We start from the raw sequence: 14,079 nt of genomic DNA, 5'->3' as shown, positions 1-14,079 counted from the left end.
TCTTGGAAAAGTCAACACTGCTCTGTTATGACCATTTTGAATGTCTTCAATGTAGTCAGCCCAAATAGCCAAGCTGCTTTCTCTCAGTTGGCGAGAGAGGAGTCTGTTTTATCTGTGACTGCAGGGTCAGGTCAGTCCTTCCTTTTAGTATATATGTGTTCTAGATAGGTAGATTGTAAGGGTGCCCTGTGTTTATAAAATCTTAAGATAAATCAAAACAAACCCCAGGATCCATCCCACAGATTGTCTAAAATCTCCAATCAAGTAAGCAGGAGAATAACAAGTCGGGGACAAGAGCAGGCCAAATACATCATGGTGAGGCAACGATGTAGGAAGCGTACGTGGAAGAAGATGAAAGAAGTTTGGGAGAAGATGAGTTACTATCTGTGCAGTACGTTGCAGATCAGAAGCGTGAAGAAGTGTGGGCACATGCGAGATGGGAGTCTCTTTTAAGCCTGGGCAGCCTCCATCCACAGTCGCAAAGCTGAGTCTGAGGAGAGCAGACTGAGGGAAGTGTTGGGGGTGAGGATGTGGAAGGCAAGTAGGAGGGTCAAGAAATGAGTGTAGTCTCAAATGAACAGAGAGCAGGGAGAAAAAGGCTTCAGTTCAGAACAAGAAGTGCTTGCCACCACACTCCTGCTTCATTGGCTTTCCTTCTGTATTTGTTATGAAAATGGTATCATAAGAAGGAAAATACTTATTAGGAATATTTTGACTTATGAAGTGGAAGTTGACATGCCTATAAAGAAGGCAAGGCAAATTAGGTCAGGGCCTAGTTACACTTGAAAGTAAACAGCCGTTCTGACTGGGGAGAGTAGTTCATAGGACTACAGTCCTAATACCACCCCCCCACCCCCGCCAGCTTTTTGGAAAACGCCTAGAAAAAAAAGTTTGAAAAATGAGCTCATAGAGAAGGGGGGTGGGGGAGCCCACTAGGTGACTAAAAGCTACGTCTGTAGTTGGACAAAGCTACTCTGCGAGAGAGAAATCCATCTTCCCTCAGTGGCAGAGTAAAGGCAACAATTAGAAATCAGGAGTTGTAATAAGCTATCTTTTTAAAATCAAGTGTTGAGGCTGTCCTTTGAGCATTTCCTCATCCCATTCCAGCCAAAGTGGGTCAGATACCTTAAATAGTTCTAAGCGTCTCTTGACTAACCCAGCTCAGATTTGAAGCCATCCATTTGTGAAGTAGGAAAATAGCCGGTTTGAATAATGCCATCATTAATCCCTGTAGCCTTAGGGTCTGGATATGGACTCTTTGACAAGCATGATGAGTTGTAGAGACCTTTTTAATGGGTGTCCCCCTTTTGCTACTAGTGTTTCTGTAGAGACCCTTGATCCATTAAGTACAGTTCTTACCTCCGGTGCCCCTCCTTTCTCTCTCCTGGTTTCAGCTGGTAATGCTCTGCCTGACTGGGCAGTGAGCTAGCGAAAGCAGATTTGAGCACCTTCTACAAGCAGAGCTTAACTTGTGCTGCTCTGCGTGCTGATGTACATCTCTTGGATTTAGATTAAACCAGATGTATGTAGAGCTAAGCCTCTGAGCTATAAAAGTGGAACGCTGTGTTAAGAGCACAAGGCTCTGCTAGCAACGTTAGCTGCAGATTGGTTGATGTTTTCCTTCATCCTCTTCCATAGACAAAACCAAGGTAATGCTGAATTTACTGCAACAACTCTGTTTAACAGACCACTTTGTCCCTGCTCTGCAATCAACTCTAATGTCCTTTCAGAATCAGTAGAAGCACAGCCAATACATTGAACTAAAAGAAGCCAGTGTTAAATTGTCTTGTTTAATGTGATCGGGAAGCTGATGGGAATAACCTTAAGTCAAAAGTGCTGTGAAACTGAAATGGGTCCAAAAAAACTTGTGCTGTACATAGTGTCGCCCTTAGTGGATTTCAAACCTTTTCATTTCCTGGCGATCAGTTCCAACTGTCTAGCGCAATGCAAATAAGCTGTCTTCAGATAGTAGCAACTTGGATCTTTTCTTATATCCACAAGTGATTTTTAAAGAAGTTGCTTCTAAGTTAGGTCAAGTTATCTAAAAACCATAAGCAGGATCTTTCTTCCCTCATTTATATTAATGCTGGGCAAAAGGGCAGAAGCTGATTTGGAAACCTGTAAGTGGAAGGGTGTTTTGCAGTAAGGTGGTGGTTGTTGTTTTGTTGGGTTTTGTTTTTCTCTTTTGTGGAGTCTTCGGTATTTTATTTTCTCCCCCAGTACTCCTAGGCTGCAGAACCAGCCTCCAAGGCACTATGGAATGACTTCTGCAATTAGCTTGGCTCCTCCTGCGGATAGAGATTCCATTCATACTCAGAAGCTGCTTGAAGCGATGAAAGCATTGGGGGTATTTGAAGAGGAGGAAGAACTGAATCACAGGTATAACAAGACTGTAAAATTTGTTAATGTCCTGGGGTTTTTTTAGGGCAAACTTAACATGAGTTTTCTTTACAGGCTGGTCGTTCTTGGCAGACTGAATAACTTGGTCAAAGAATGGATTTCAGAACTTGGTGAGAGCCAGGTAAGGTTTTTTGATAGGTTCTTATCAAAACAGCTGAAGCCTTTTAGTTTCTTTCAAAGGCGATACTACTAGGATTTATGCTAAAGTTCAACATTTAACTTCCTTCTTAAGTATCAAGGAGATCTGTAGTAAGAGCCATTGAAATAATGTATAAAAGATCCTTTAGATGAAGACCTTCAAGTCCTTGGGGCACTGAATAAGTTTGTGAAGTGGCTCTGTCAGTTGACTTGTAGCGGTTAACAAAGCTGAAACAAGACATTGTGGGGGGAGACAGATGGTAACAGGGCAGTAAACTTGCCCCAGACAGCCTACAGCACTCAATCTAGTTTGAAATTATTACTCTAGACTTGCCTTTGGTATGGCTCTTAGATGGTGTTCATTTATGTGGGTCTGCTGCAGGGAAGACTGATAATAGGTCTTTGTTTAAACTGATGAAGCGACTGCTACATTACCTACCTTTTTTGTTGTTGTTGTTGTTTGTGAGTTGCCAGGACTCCCTTCAGAAAAACAGAATCAGTCTATTAGACTAACAACTCAGTATGGGAGGGAGAAGACATTGTTTATGGAGGCTGCTGTAGTCTTTCTAAGTAACTTCTATGCTAGTTAAACTTGCACGTAGGTCAACGTGTATCTTCTGTTCTCCAGAAAACTCTTTCTCTTCTACCCACAGAATCTTCCCCCTTCAGTAGTAGCAAATGTTGGTGGCAAAATATTTACATTTGGTTCTTACAGGCTTGGAGTACACACTAAAGGTAAACTTTTGGTGTCTGGTCATAGTTGTAATGTTTGAAAGTGTCTTCCAACAGTAACAGAACAAATGGCATCTCTTTGCAGGTGCTGACATAGACGTGGCTTGTGTTGCTCCTAGACATGTAGAAAGATCGGATTTCTTTCAGTCGTTCTTTGAAAAACTGAAACGTCAGGAGGAAATAAAAAACCTAAGAGTAAGCAAGCTCTCTCCTTGATAGATTGTGCAACTCTGACAATAAGAATATTCCTGTTAAAGACTCCTATTGGTAGTGATTGTCTTACAAACCAAAATTAAAAAGGGCCTTGTTTCTGAGCCCCTTCTAAAATACTGTCTACGCAGCATGAAAGTGTGGAAGTCAAGCTTTTGGTTCCCTTCCCCAGTGACTGTATGTCCGATCCGAATCTCTGTGGTTCACTTCTCCCCTACCCATGGTTTGGGAATGAGTGGGCTATAGTATCAAAAAGCAAGGTTGTGCCTAGGAGCCTTGCTTTCATCCTAGCTGTAGTAAGGGGCTTGGCAAGAAAGTAACTGCATGCAGGTAGAGGAAGGGGCAGCCTGAGAGCTAAGGAAGTTGAATGTGATGTGGAAAGGTTTCTGTCAGTACCTTTGCCATGGTGTTCCTTGGGTGTACTTTAGGACCTCTAATTCATTCTTCTCTGGTCCTGTTCTTCTCTGGCTACTCAGCCCGAGACTTTGTAGAAGAGATGCACAGTCAGCTTTGCATAAAGTCAATAGGAGCTGTGCTGTGAATGTACAAAACTGCCTTGTAAAATGACCCTCCGGTGCATATGCTGTGTACTTTGCATATAGAACCGAACTCCTGAGAAGTGTTTCTCTCAGGCTGGTCTTCCTTGTGCAGACATTTTGAAAGACTTCACGTGCATAGCTAATGAGCCTTTGTTTAGGTGACCGAAGACAGGGTCAGTGGGCTGTGGCACAGTTCTGACGAGTGGGCTACAAAATTGAAAACTGTCCCATAAGGTAGCTGATAGCATCTCAGGCATGGTAGAAAATAAAAATACAGGAGGCTAGTGCGCGCTGTCAAACGCGGACAGAATGTTCTCGATTTCTCTGGATGTTAACCAGGAGTAAGATAGCTACAGAAATGTCTTGCTTTTCTTCCTCACCACCAAGGTAAGTACCTTACAACCTCTGATACTGATGGCTCATTGTGCACTGTTTGTTCATTACAATACGTGATCAGCCTCCGGATCTCTTGGCTAAATAACTTGTTAAAGCTAGTATTATACCGTCTTAGTGCTATACCGCTTGCAGCTTATGAACAATTCTTCTGGTTTGGAAGCAACTCAGTCTTTATACTGAGTAGTTAGCAGTGTAAATTCTGCATTTGATCGTAGTTCAGGAGAAACATTAAAGTAGCAAGCCATGTTTTCTTACACAGTTATCCTCTCCTTTCCAGGCAGTTGAAGACGCATATGTACCAGTTGTCAAGTTTGAGTTTGATGGCATTGAGGTAAGCATTTTTTGGTTTTTTTTAAGTGAGTAAATTTTTTCTTGCTTTGGAATAGGATAACTTTTCCAGGGAGCTGTGACTGTGCTATTTTGGACCGCAAAGTATCCCAGGAGAAGACATTGCAGTAGAATGGGAGCTTATAGGAAAATAAGCCCCTAGGGAGCCTAGCAGGCATGGGAGCATCAGGGACATCTTTTTCTAGGCCTGTGCTGTAGACCAGGGTAGCCTGCTTGAATAGCATTTATCCCTAGGATCATGCAGAGTGGGAGCAGAGGCGGTGTCCTTGCTCAGTCTTCTTAGCTCTGCCAAGCTAGGTATCTACAGAGGGATGTGTACAGTGTAGTTCACTGTACGAATCGTGTGAGCAGACTAAATGTTTTGCTGCACATCCAAAATGAAGTGGTCATGGGACAAACAATCTGGAAAATGGAAAGTGAAAGTACTCATTTGACTCCCGCCTGGGTCTGTCAGCTGCAGGAATCCAGCTATCTTGAATACATCCTATACAATGAATCAAGACCTGCCTGCTGTAGTCCCTAAGCAAGTTACTGCTTGGTATCACTATCACAAAGAGATTTATTCAGTGACCTTTTTGTGGCCTTCATCTGGTACAGACTTTCACAGGATAATCTTCTTGCCTCAGACTGTACTAAAAAGCAGATACTTCAGGATCAAAAGGGCTTACTGCATAAAGGAAATGCTCTCTCCTTTGCTGAAGTATAGTTGAGGTGACTGAACTTAAGTCTTAATTCTGTGAATAATTTTAAGTTCCCTTTTAACTGAAACTCTAAGTCTAGAGTAATCTTTTCCAACTTAAAATGCCCTCTTCCTTTCCCTAGCTTAAAAAGAAAGGGGTGATGCAGTGAAGGCTTTGTAAATAAAATTGGGAACTTCTAGAAATTGTATTGAGTCTTCTGGCAAGTAAATCTCTTGGGAGATGTATCTATAGTCACATAATTCTAAATACAGATGTTAACCACTCTTTTTAGACTTGAGTAACTGTCCCCCACCAGTGTGCTGTTTGCAAACTGCGGGGCATTCTAACGGTTGGCACTTTTTGCCTCTTAAGATTGATCTCGTGTTTGCAAGACTGTCTGTGCCAATTGTTGCTGATAATCTTGATCTCAGAGACAACTCGTGTCTCAGAAGCCTGGATATAAGATGTATACGGAGCTTAAATGGTAAGCATATTTGCACATCTTTAACAAGAAAATGTTACTAAAGTTGGTATGGAATGCACGTTACACACCCCAAGTTTCTGTACAGGATGCAGAAACTGATCCCCTGTATACTTGAGATCTGAGGAGGTGGCGAGTGGGCTTAAATTCAGCTGTTTCAAGTTGTGTGTTTAGATAGACCTGTGTTTCATGTTTCTTCGATTGGGGGGGGTGTGGTGTTCCAGTTTGCTACAGAAACTGCTTCAGGTGAATAGGTAGAGCACTTGATAGAGAAGATTGTGTGGTAGTTCATTAAAAAAAAAAGGATATTTAAAATACCTGAAGCCGAAGTTGCTCACTGTTTAACGCTGACTGGTTTAATTGTTCCTGGCTGTCGAAAGAAACCTAGCTTTCGGAATCCTGTCGAAGGGCCTTACTGACAATTGTTGGCTGTAGTCTAAAGTATGAAAAAGCTGTTGAGGGTACCAGTTACCTGAGGTGATACGGAATGTGTAACCTCTAATTTGTTATGTTATGTGCCTGTAAGATTATGTGTAACCTCTGATTTTTAAGGTAATACAAAGCAAGTAATGCAAACTTGTTTTCATAGACTTGCAGGAGAAACTGTAAGCTATTGATCCAGTACAGCACAGAACTGACTCGTACCTGTTACCAGGAAGTGCTGTACTTCAACTGTTTTTTCTTACAGGCTGCAGAGTTACTGACGAAATCCTGCACCTAGTGCCAAATAAAGAGACCTTCCGGCTCACGCTCCGTGCAATTAAACTGTGGGCAAAACGTGAGTAATGTGATTGTTTGTGATCTTTAAACTTTCCAGAGGCACCTCGTGCTGAAAAAACAATGGCACTAGAAGTCCTTCATCTTTGGATAGCTGTTTAAATATCAGGTTTTAGTTCAAAACCTGTGTTTTAGTTTAGATTCAAGGACTGTCTGTGGGGTAGATTCTGTGTTTTTTTTTAATGGGGGTGGAGTGGGGAGATGAGGGGAGTGCCTACAAGACAAGGTGCTGCACTGCTTACCAGGAACCTGACTAGAAAGGATAAAAAATGCCCAGTGAAGTATAAAAGCTTGATAGATAAGGAATAAGAAAATACCGTTTGCGCATGTGACTAGAGCAAGTGCTAGAAGAATGGCAGAACCTTCTTCTCAAGGGAAGTTGGAGCGAAGCAGTAGCTGTAGCAGTGCAGGCAAATTTCAGAGTAGCGGTATTTTGGGAAGTGGTGTGGTAACGATTCTTTTTCGCATCGCTGTAAGGACCAACAGTTTTGGCCTCGTTGCACTGCAAAAATAACTGACTTGGAGGCTGAAGGGTGCTAGGTATTCTATAGATTGTGAAGGTGGTGCTGTAAATTTGAAGGACTATACTTGGGCATGGGAAGACTACAGGGCAACGACAATGTCTGCATTGTAGGACGTGGCATTTACTCCAACGTGCTGGGATTTCTTGGTGGGGTTTCCTGTGCTGTGCTAGTAGCGAGAACGTGTCAACTCTATCCAAACGCTTTGGCTTCTACTCTGGTGAACAAGTTCTTCTTGGTTTTTTCAGAATGGTAAGAGCTATTGATGACTATTTTGATTTGCGTAAAGCAGTAACACTTTCTGAGGTGGTTCTTTATATAAGATTTAGACCAACACCATTCAGTCCTACCCTGAATTACATGGCAGAGTCAGTGCCTGGCTTTTCTTGTTTAGGGAGTGGCCAAGACCTGTATTGCTGAAACAACAGGAAGAGAGCAATCTTAACTTAGCAGTATGGGACCCCAGGGTATGTAGACATGGAATTTGGAAGCCTTGAACCTTTCTTCTAAGCTAAGCTGCTGGTGCTGAGCACAATTGTTTTAACATCACAGGTGAACCCATCAGACCGATACCTCGTAATGCCTATCATCACCCCAGCCTATCCGCAGCAGAACTCTACGTACAACGTATCTACATCAACGCGAGCGGTAATGGTGGAGGAGTTCAGACATGGTAAAGTTCTTTCCATGCTTATTAACTGCTTAAAAGGTGTCATTCTTGCAATATGAAACCACATTACCTGACTTGGTTATATTCCGTGCGGTGTTGTGCCCTTTTAGGCAGAAGAGTTCTCTGGGAAGTCTACCTGTTGCAGGCAACAAGGGAGCAGTTTTACAATGAACTGTTGTAGTAGGCGTGTATTGTGTCAAGGGAATTCCTGCTTTTTGATCTGTCAATTACTGTTCAAAACCTTTCTCTTGTAAAGTTTCTATCACGCTCTGCTAGTCTTAAAAACAAAATGGTAGTAAGGTTTTCAACCTTAATTGTAGGTCTTGCAGTTACGAATGAGATTCTCCAAGGAAAATCAGGCTGGTCAAAGCTCTTTGAACCACTGGACTTTTTTCAGAAATACAAGTATGTATGAAATCTGTTACCTGAACTTGAAATGATTGCCGTACTGGTTAGCATAGTGACTTTTAGCTTGCAGTCGAAATACAAGATGGCATTGATATGTTTGTTTTTCAGAAGCTGGAGGTAGTCATAGGAATTTTGGTAAGGATAAGTATAGGGAAGATAGAAAAACTGTTTGTGTTTTGCCACTGACACTGTTTTTATTAACAAAAATACCAGCTCTGATACTTAGAATGCAGCAGAACACGATTCTGAAGGATGTAATCAGTTTTTCTTCAGTTAATACTGTGCTGCCTGCAGGATATAATGTGTCTTGTCTGGAAGTAATTTTCTATACATTTAAGGCCGTTTTGGTTTCATTTGAAGGAATATCAAGTCCTGAGCTAGAATGTTACTTTTTCTTTTCTTCTAGACATTATATTGTGCTGACTGCTAGTGCCTCTACTAAAGAGCATCACTTAGAGTGGTAAGTCTTGCTTTGAGTGTGGGTTCAATACATCATTGACGCTCAGTTCAGTGTTGCGCTTCATTTGGTTAATACAGTTCACAAAACTAAAGTATTTGACTGTGCAGCTCAGCATGGAATACAGTAGGGAGGTAAGTAGACAGTTCCTCAGCAAAACTAAAAGCTTTCTTGTGAAGGGAAGTTAGCGTAAGTAAGTTATCTTGCTGTTTAAGAAGTTAAGCTAAAGACCTAAGTCATGATGAGAAGGAACAAAGAGGGTTAGCGTGCGTATGCTCTGTGCCATCTGGAGAAGCAGACTCCTTAGGAGTCTAAGGAGACTACTTACCCAAGGCTACTTCAGTTAGGAAGATGTTCCTTGTTGCAGAGACTGAAGTAAATGGGGATTACTTGATGTCATCAGATGTGTAGTGGACACTGGAGAGCTTGATCTTTTACTGACTTATAGAGCAGTGGTCTCCAAACTTTTGTGCACTCCTGTGAGCAAAACAAAAAAAAAAAAGTAATTTTTGAACACATAGTTGCGGTCTATGTCTACTTCTTTACAAGTTACGTACACATTACTGAAGTTCTAATCTTTTCTTCCCGGACCCAGTGGATTGTCTTGTGCACCCCCTGGGGTACATCCCCCTCCGACACTTTGAAGATGACTGTTGTAGAGCCTTAGAAGGCTTGGTTTCATAGCTTTTTTACTGGATGCAATATTTAATTTAGGACTAGACTGCACTCAACGCTAAGTTGCTCTGGTAATGTAGTCCGCCTGTTCCAGAGCCTACTTTTCTCCAGTGAAGTGAAACAAGGCTGTTTAATCGGGGTGAAACCTGACCGTCTGCACAGAGTACCTGAATGCTGATAAATAGTGTTTACTACGTTTTAATCTAGTAGTGTGCTCAGGCATCTTGTGTTTAGTGCTGGAAATGATCATCTCGGCATGCTTGGTAGTGGATAGGTAAATTGCAGGAGTGCTGATCTACTTTGTGAAAGGTAATGTGAGAACCCCTTCAACTGTGGTTAGAGAAAAAGACTGCTGCTGACGTGGTATTTGTCACTGTCTCAAGGCAGACATGCCAGTAATAACTTGTTGAACCTGTGTGAATGGGGTGACTAACTGTGAGTCTTGAAATAAGGGGAAACGGTGAGGAATTAAGGTACTGTAATGTGTGTGGTGTTCTTTTTCTGAAGAAACGAGTGCTTTGCCTGCCTTGCTCAAGTAAGCAAGGAAAATAGCTGTGTGTACCAGACCCCTGTTCTGAGGGCACCTTGGTTATACTTCAGGGTTCGGCTTGCGGTCTAAGGCAAATGATTGAATTCTTGAGCTACCTCTGAAAGACACCTTATTTCCTGTTTAAAAACAGCTCTAGTAGGTAATACCTCTTACCTGAACTTGTTAATTTGTTCACTTAAAAATCGTGTCAGCTACAGCTTGATGTCAGTCGCAGTTAGGTATACAACAAGGAGTTCTGGGCAGAGGGCTTAGAGCCAAATAGTTTTTAATGTGAGATGTTTTAAGTGGAGAAGGCTTATTGTATCTCACAATAAAGATGAGGAAAGTTCTGGCTGCAGTAAAAGCTGACGTTTTTGCAGTGACAGAAATGGCAGCAAACGGGGCTTAGTTTTGCATCTGGGAAAATGAAAAGCAGAAGACAAACTTGCTTCCGTTTGCTATAAGAACAAGTTTAGTTCACCAACTCTTGAATGGATTTGGGAATAGATGGCACATCTCTGTTGTTCATCAACATAAGATACTTGTGAAGAACGTACAGAGTTCTGACTGCTTTCAAGGGTATCAGTGTTTTAGGTAGAAGGGTAAAATGCCAGTACTTCATTTAAAAGAATAGCCTTGGTGGTCATGATACATTTCTTGGGTAAGTCTCTGATGAGACTGTGTTGACTGGATCGTTTGTTTATTAAAGGAACGATATTTTTCAGTTTGGCTGGAAGAGGGTAAACTCTTTTCACAGATCAGTCTGCAAGAAGAATAGCATCTTTACTCAGGTGTAATGGAAGAGTTGTGCTTGAGCCTTTTCTAAACAGTTGTTCTCCTTGATCTTTGGGGTAAAAAGGAGCTTTGCTGCACTTCAAAATGCAGCCAGAGGTGCTGGGAATCTGCTTCTTGTTGACATTTTCATCATAGGTTATATGTTGAAGTGTTGTGTCTGACCTGTTAAGAGTACAAGTTAAACTTACTTACTGCCTCTGTCTTTGGAAACTTTGAAGCTCCAATGTCCCTGAAAACATCTCCAACTCCAGTGTGTGTGATATAAATATCTAGTATCTGCTGAGCTGAATGAAACTTACTACTTACTTACTGACTGGTTAGCATTTTTGGTATTAGCATTGTATTATAAGAAGGCAGATAACTACTGTGCTGGATACAGTCAAAAATGAGTAAATGTCTCTTGTTCTTATCAGGATTGGCCTTGTGGAATCTAAAATTCGTGTGCTGGTTGGAAACTTGGAGAGGAATGAATTTATATCTATTGCACATGTAAAGCCACAGTCTTTCCCTGGCAGCCGAGAACTTTGTAAACAGTGAGTTTCATTACTTTTCTGAACTAGAGTTTGGCCGATGTATTGTACCTTGTTTATATTCCTTCACCTCAGCTTACCTGTGAGAGATGTTCAGTTATGTACCTACTGTTTTGTAGGTACGAGGTCTGCCGGGCAAGGTTCTGAGCATGTAGGATCTTTTTAAAGAAGGGAGAACTTGAGGGAGGAGTTCTCGGAGAACTTGAGTATGGGCTGACTCCAATCTTTAGCTGCTGCGTACAACTAAACTGTTTTGCTTAATCCCTTCTTGAGAGTAGATGCTAGCACCCAAATAACTGGCATCTGTGCATAAATGATAGATTTGTGACTCTGTCTTTTTAGGAGTGGATATGTGTCAATGTGGTTTCTTGGAATCGTGTTTAGGAAAGTGGAGAATGCAGAAAGTGTTAACGTTGATTTAACGTGCGTTATACAGTCATTCAAGGATACAGGTAAGCCTCTATTTTGCTCTAGTCTCGTAGGGTTTCGATTTTTAATTCTAGTGCAAGTTGCTTCACAAAGTGAATTGTGCTTCCTTCTGGTATTAGCTATTAGCTATTTCTGTAGAGCGTGACACGTAGAAGATTAGCCTTAGAAACATACTATTTTGACACCTTGGCAATGTAAGTCCACCTTGAAACAGAAGTGTGTACTACAGCCCTATGTACCATATCCCATATGTGAAATAACAGTTCTGCAGATCATAGTGAACGATCAGAAAGGAACTGCGATTCCTGAAGTGGACAGTCAGGTGTGAAGCCAGGAGAGAGATGCCCGTTTACTGGGTGTAGCTACACTTGTCAAAAGCAGTTGTCAATTACTGAACTTTGGAAGTGGGAATTGACTGTATCAGGCTCTAAAAGAAGTTGTGAATGCCTGCTGACAGTATTGTTTCCAAAATAACAGTTTCTGTACGATACCATCCCAGAACTTTGAAAGGCAGTGAGTGGTCACATTGTAATGACATGCAGTCTTGCACGTCAAGCTCCGTGTTCATCTTCCTTTATTCCTTTTGATAGATGCAGAAATAAAGTCATATCGCAAGCGTTGTTAGATAATGCTAGAATAAAGGGGCTTGGGGGGGAGCAGTCATTTGAAAGTACAGGTCTTTTCCAAAGTCGGTTTACTTCTTCCCAAGCTGACTGCTCTTGTGCCTTTCAGAAGTGCACGTGTGCTGTGAGGCTTGTGCCTTGCTATCGTAATGACAAACTAAGGAAATCGGGTTACTCTTCGGGAGTGACGAGTGTGTTTGGACAAAAAGTTCTAAGCAGTGGACTCCTTTAAACTCTTCATCAGTGCAAACAAACATTTCTCCATGGTACCAGCATGAGCTGTGTGTTGTGTTGCTCAGACAACATGAGTAAATGCAGAAAAAGCGGACCTTCTTTTTAGCTCATGCTTTGGGATATGAGACAAGCACAGAAAAAAGGCATCAAAACGCTTGTCTGAGTTTCAGGCCAGGTGGGGTGACTTCCTCAGACTTGCACTGTTACCCGAACCGATGCTTGTCTTGTACGTTACATCCAGTGGCACTGTGTTTGAATGTTGTGGCAAATGTAAATCATGTCAACAACTTTGACAAATACCCAATGCAAACATTCCCACTAAGCTACAACACTAAATTTCCTGTTAGTTTACAGCCAGGCTAACCACCTCAATGTGCTAAAGGAAGGTGTGAAGATTGAGGCAGCTCATGTGAAGAGAAAGCACCTCCACCATTTTTTGCCTGCAGAAACCTTACCGAAAAGAAAGAAGGTATATTAAAAATTGGGCTCTTCTGGCAATATTTTTTTTTTCCTTTAATAATTACTTGAAGACTTCATTATTTTGATGTTGTTGTTTCAGCAAAGCATGCCAGGTACTAGTCAAAATGCTGGTGGGCTTCAGCGCAAAAGGACTTCTTCAGCTGGAAGCTGTTTGGACAGTTCCAGAGACACGGGCTCCAGAACACCGGAAAATTCCTCTTCATCACATAAGATTGCTAAAGTGGACACCTCTCCACTGAGAGAGGTGGAGAGAGAAAGGTTAGCACCATAACCTTAAAGCTGTGAAGAAGCTGCTTTTTAACTGACTCGCGATGGGAATGAGGTCTGGGATTTCTTGTTTGAATCTGTGTTGTTCATAAGCACGTGGAGGGCTCTAATGGCTTCAGGAACAAAGCTGTCATCTCCTTTGGGCACGTGGGGGGAGGCAGGTTAAAGAAATCCTTGAAAAAATGAATTTAATATCCATGAAGACATGTCGGAAGAAAGGAGAAGTGGATACCGGAGGAATTATTTGGTCTTGAATGTAGATCTCCTTGGGTTAGTGTGTAACTTGAAGCCCGAGTGTTTTCCATGTAGGTAATTTTGTTCTTTCTAACAAAAAGTATGGTTAATGCCAAGCAGTATGATGTTCTAACGAAGTGCTGATCTTGATCACAGCAACACTAGAGCTGCTGCTGCCTTGGTGCAGCAGTATGACAACTCGGGCAGTAAAAGTGTGTGTCACTTCCTGGGAGGTCTGCTTGTTCATAAGCTACTTCAGCCCAGGAGGAATATGTAATCTTGAGAGTAATAGCCCAAGAGTACCAAATGTGTAATGCCTGCTGTGTTCAGACCATTTGGTACTGGAGGAGTGGCATTAAAACTAAAATAAAATGGGATGCCCGTATGGGTAGAGCAGATCCATTCATGGAAAGCAGTACAGAGTGCTGGAGGTACTAAGCTGGAAGACAGTGCAAGTACATAGAGACTGACTAAAGAAAACGCTGAAGTTTAAATTTGCGGTCTGAAGTTCAGCGGTCAAAATGAA

The 14,079-nt window shown here is 41.9% G+C and overlaps 1 protein-coding gene across 1 annotated transcript in view; it reads right to left on the bottom strand.

The window, feature by feature from the left end:
- Window positions 1-380: 380 nt before the first annotated feature.
- Window positions 381-14,079, bottom strand: part of LOC126037312 (electroneutral sodium bicarbonate exchanger 1-like) — a 29,899-nt gene continuing 16,200 nt past the window's right edge. The window contains exon 5 of the mRNA XM_049797629.1: window positions 381-384. Within this exon, the coding sequence (XP_049653586.1) occupies window positions 381-384 (4 nt within the window). The remainder of the gene's footprint in view (window positions 385-14,079) is intronic.

This window comes from Accipiter gentilis, unplaced genomic scaffold (assembly GCF_929443795.1).
Source record: "Accipiter gentilis unplaced genomic scaffold, bAccGen1.1, whole genome shotgun sequence".
In the NCBI taxonomy this organism is placed as follows: domain Eukaryota; kingdom Metazoa; phylum Chordata; class Aves; order Accipitriformes; family Accipitridae; genus Astur; species Astur gentilis.
This window is presented reverse-complemented; position numbering and strand designations above follow the sequence as displayed.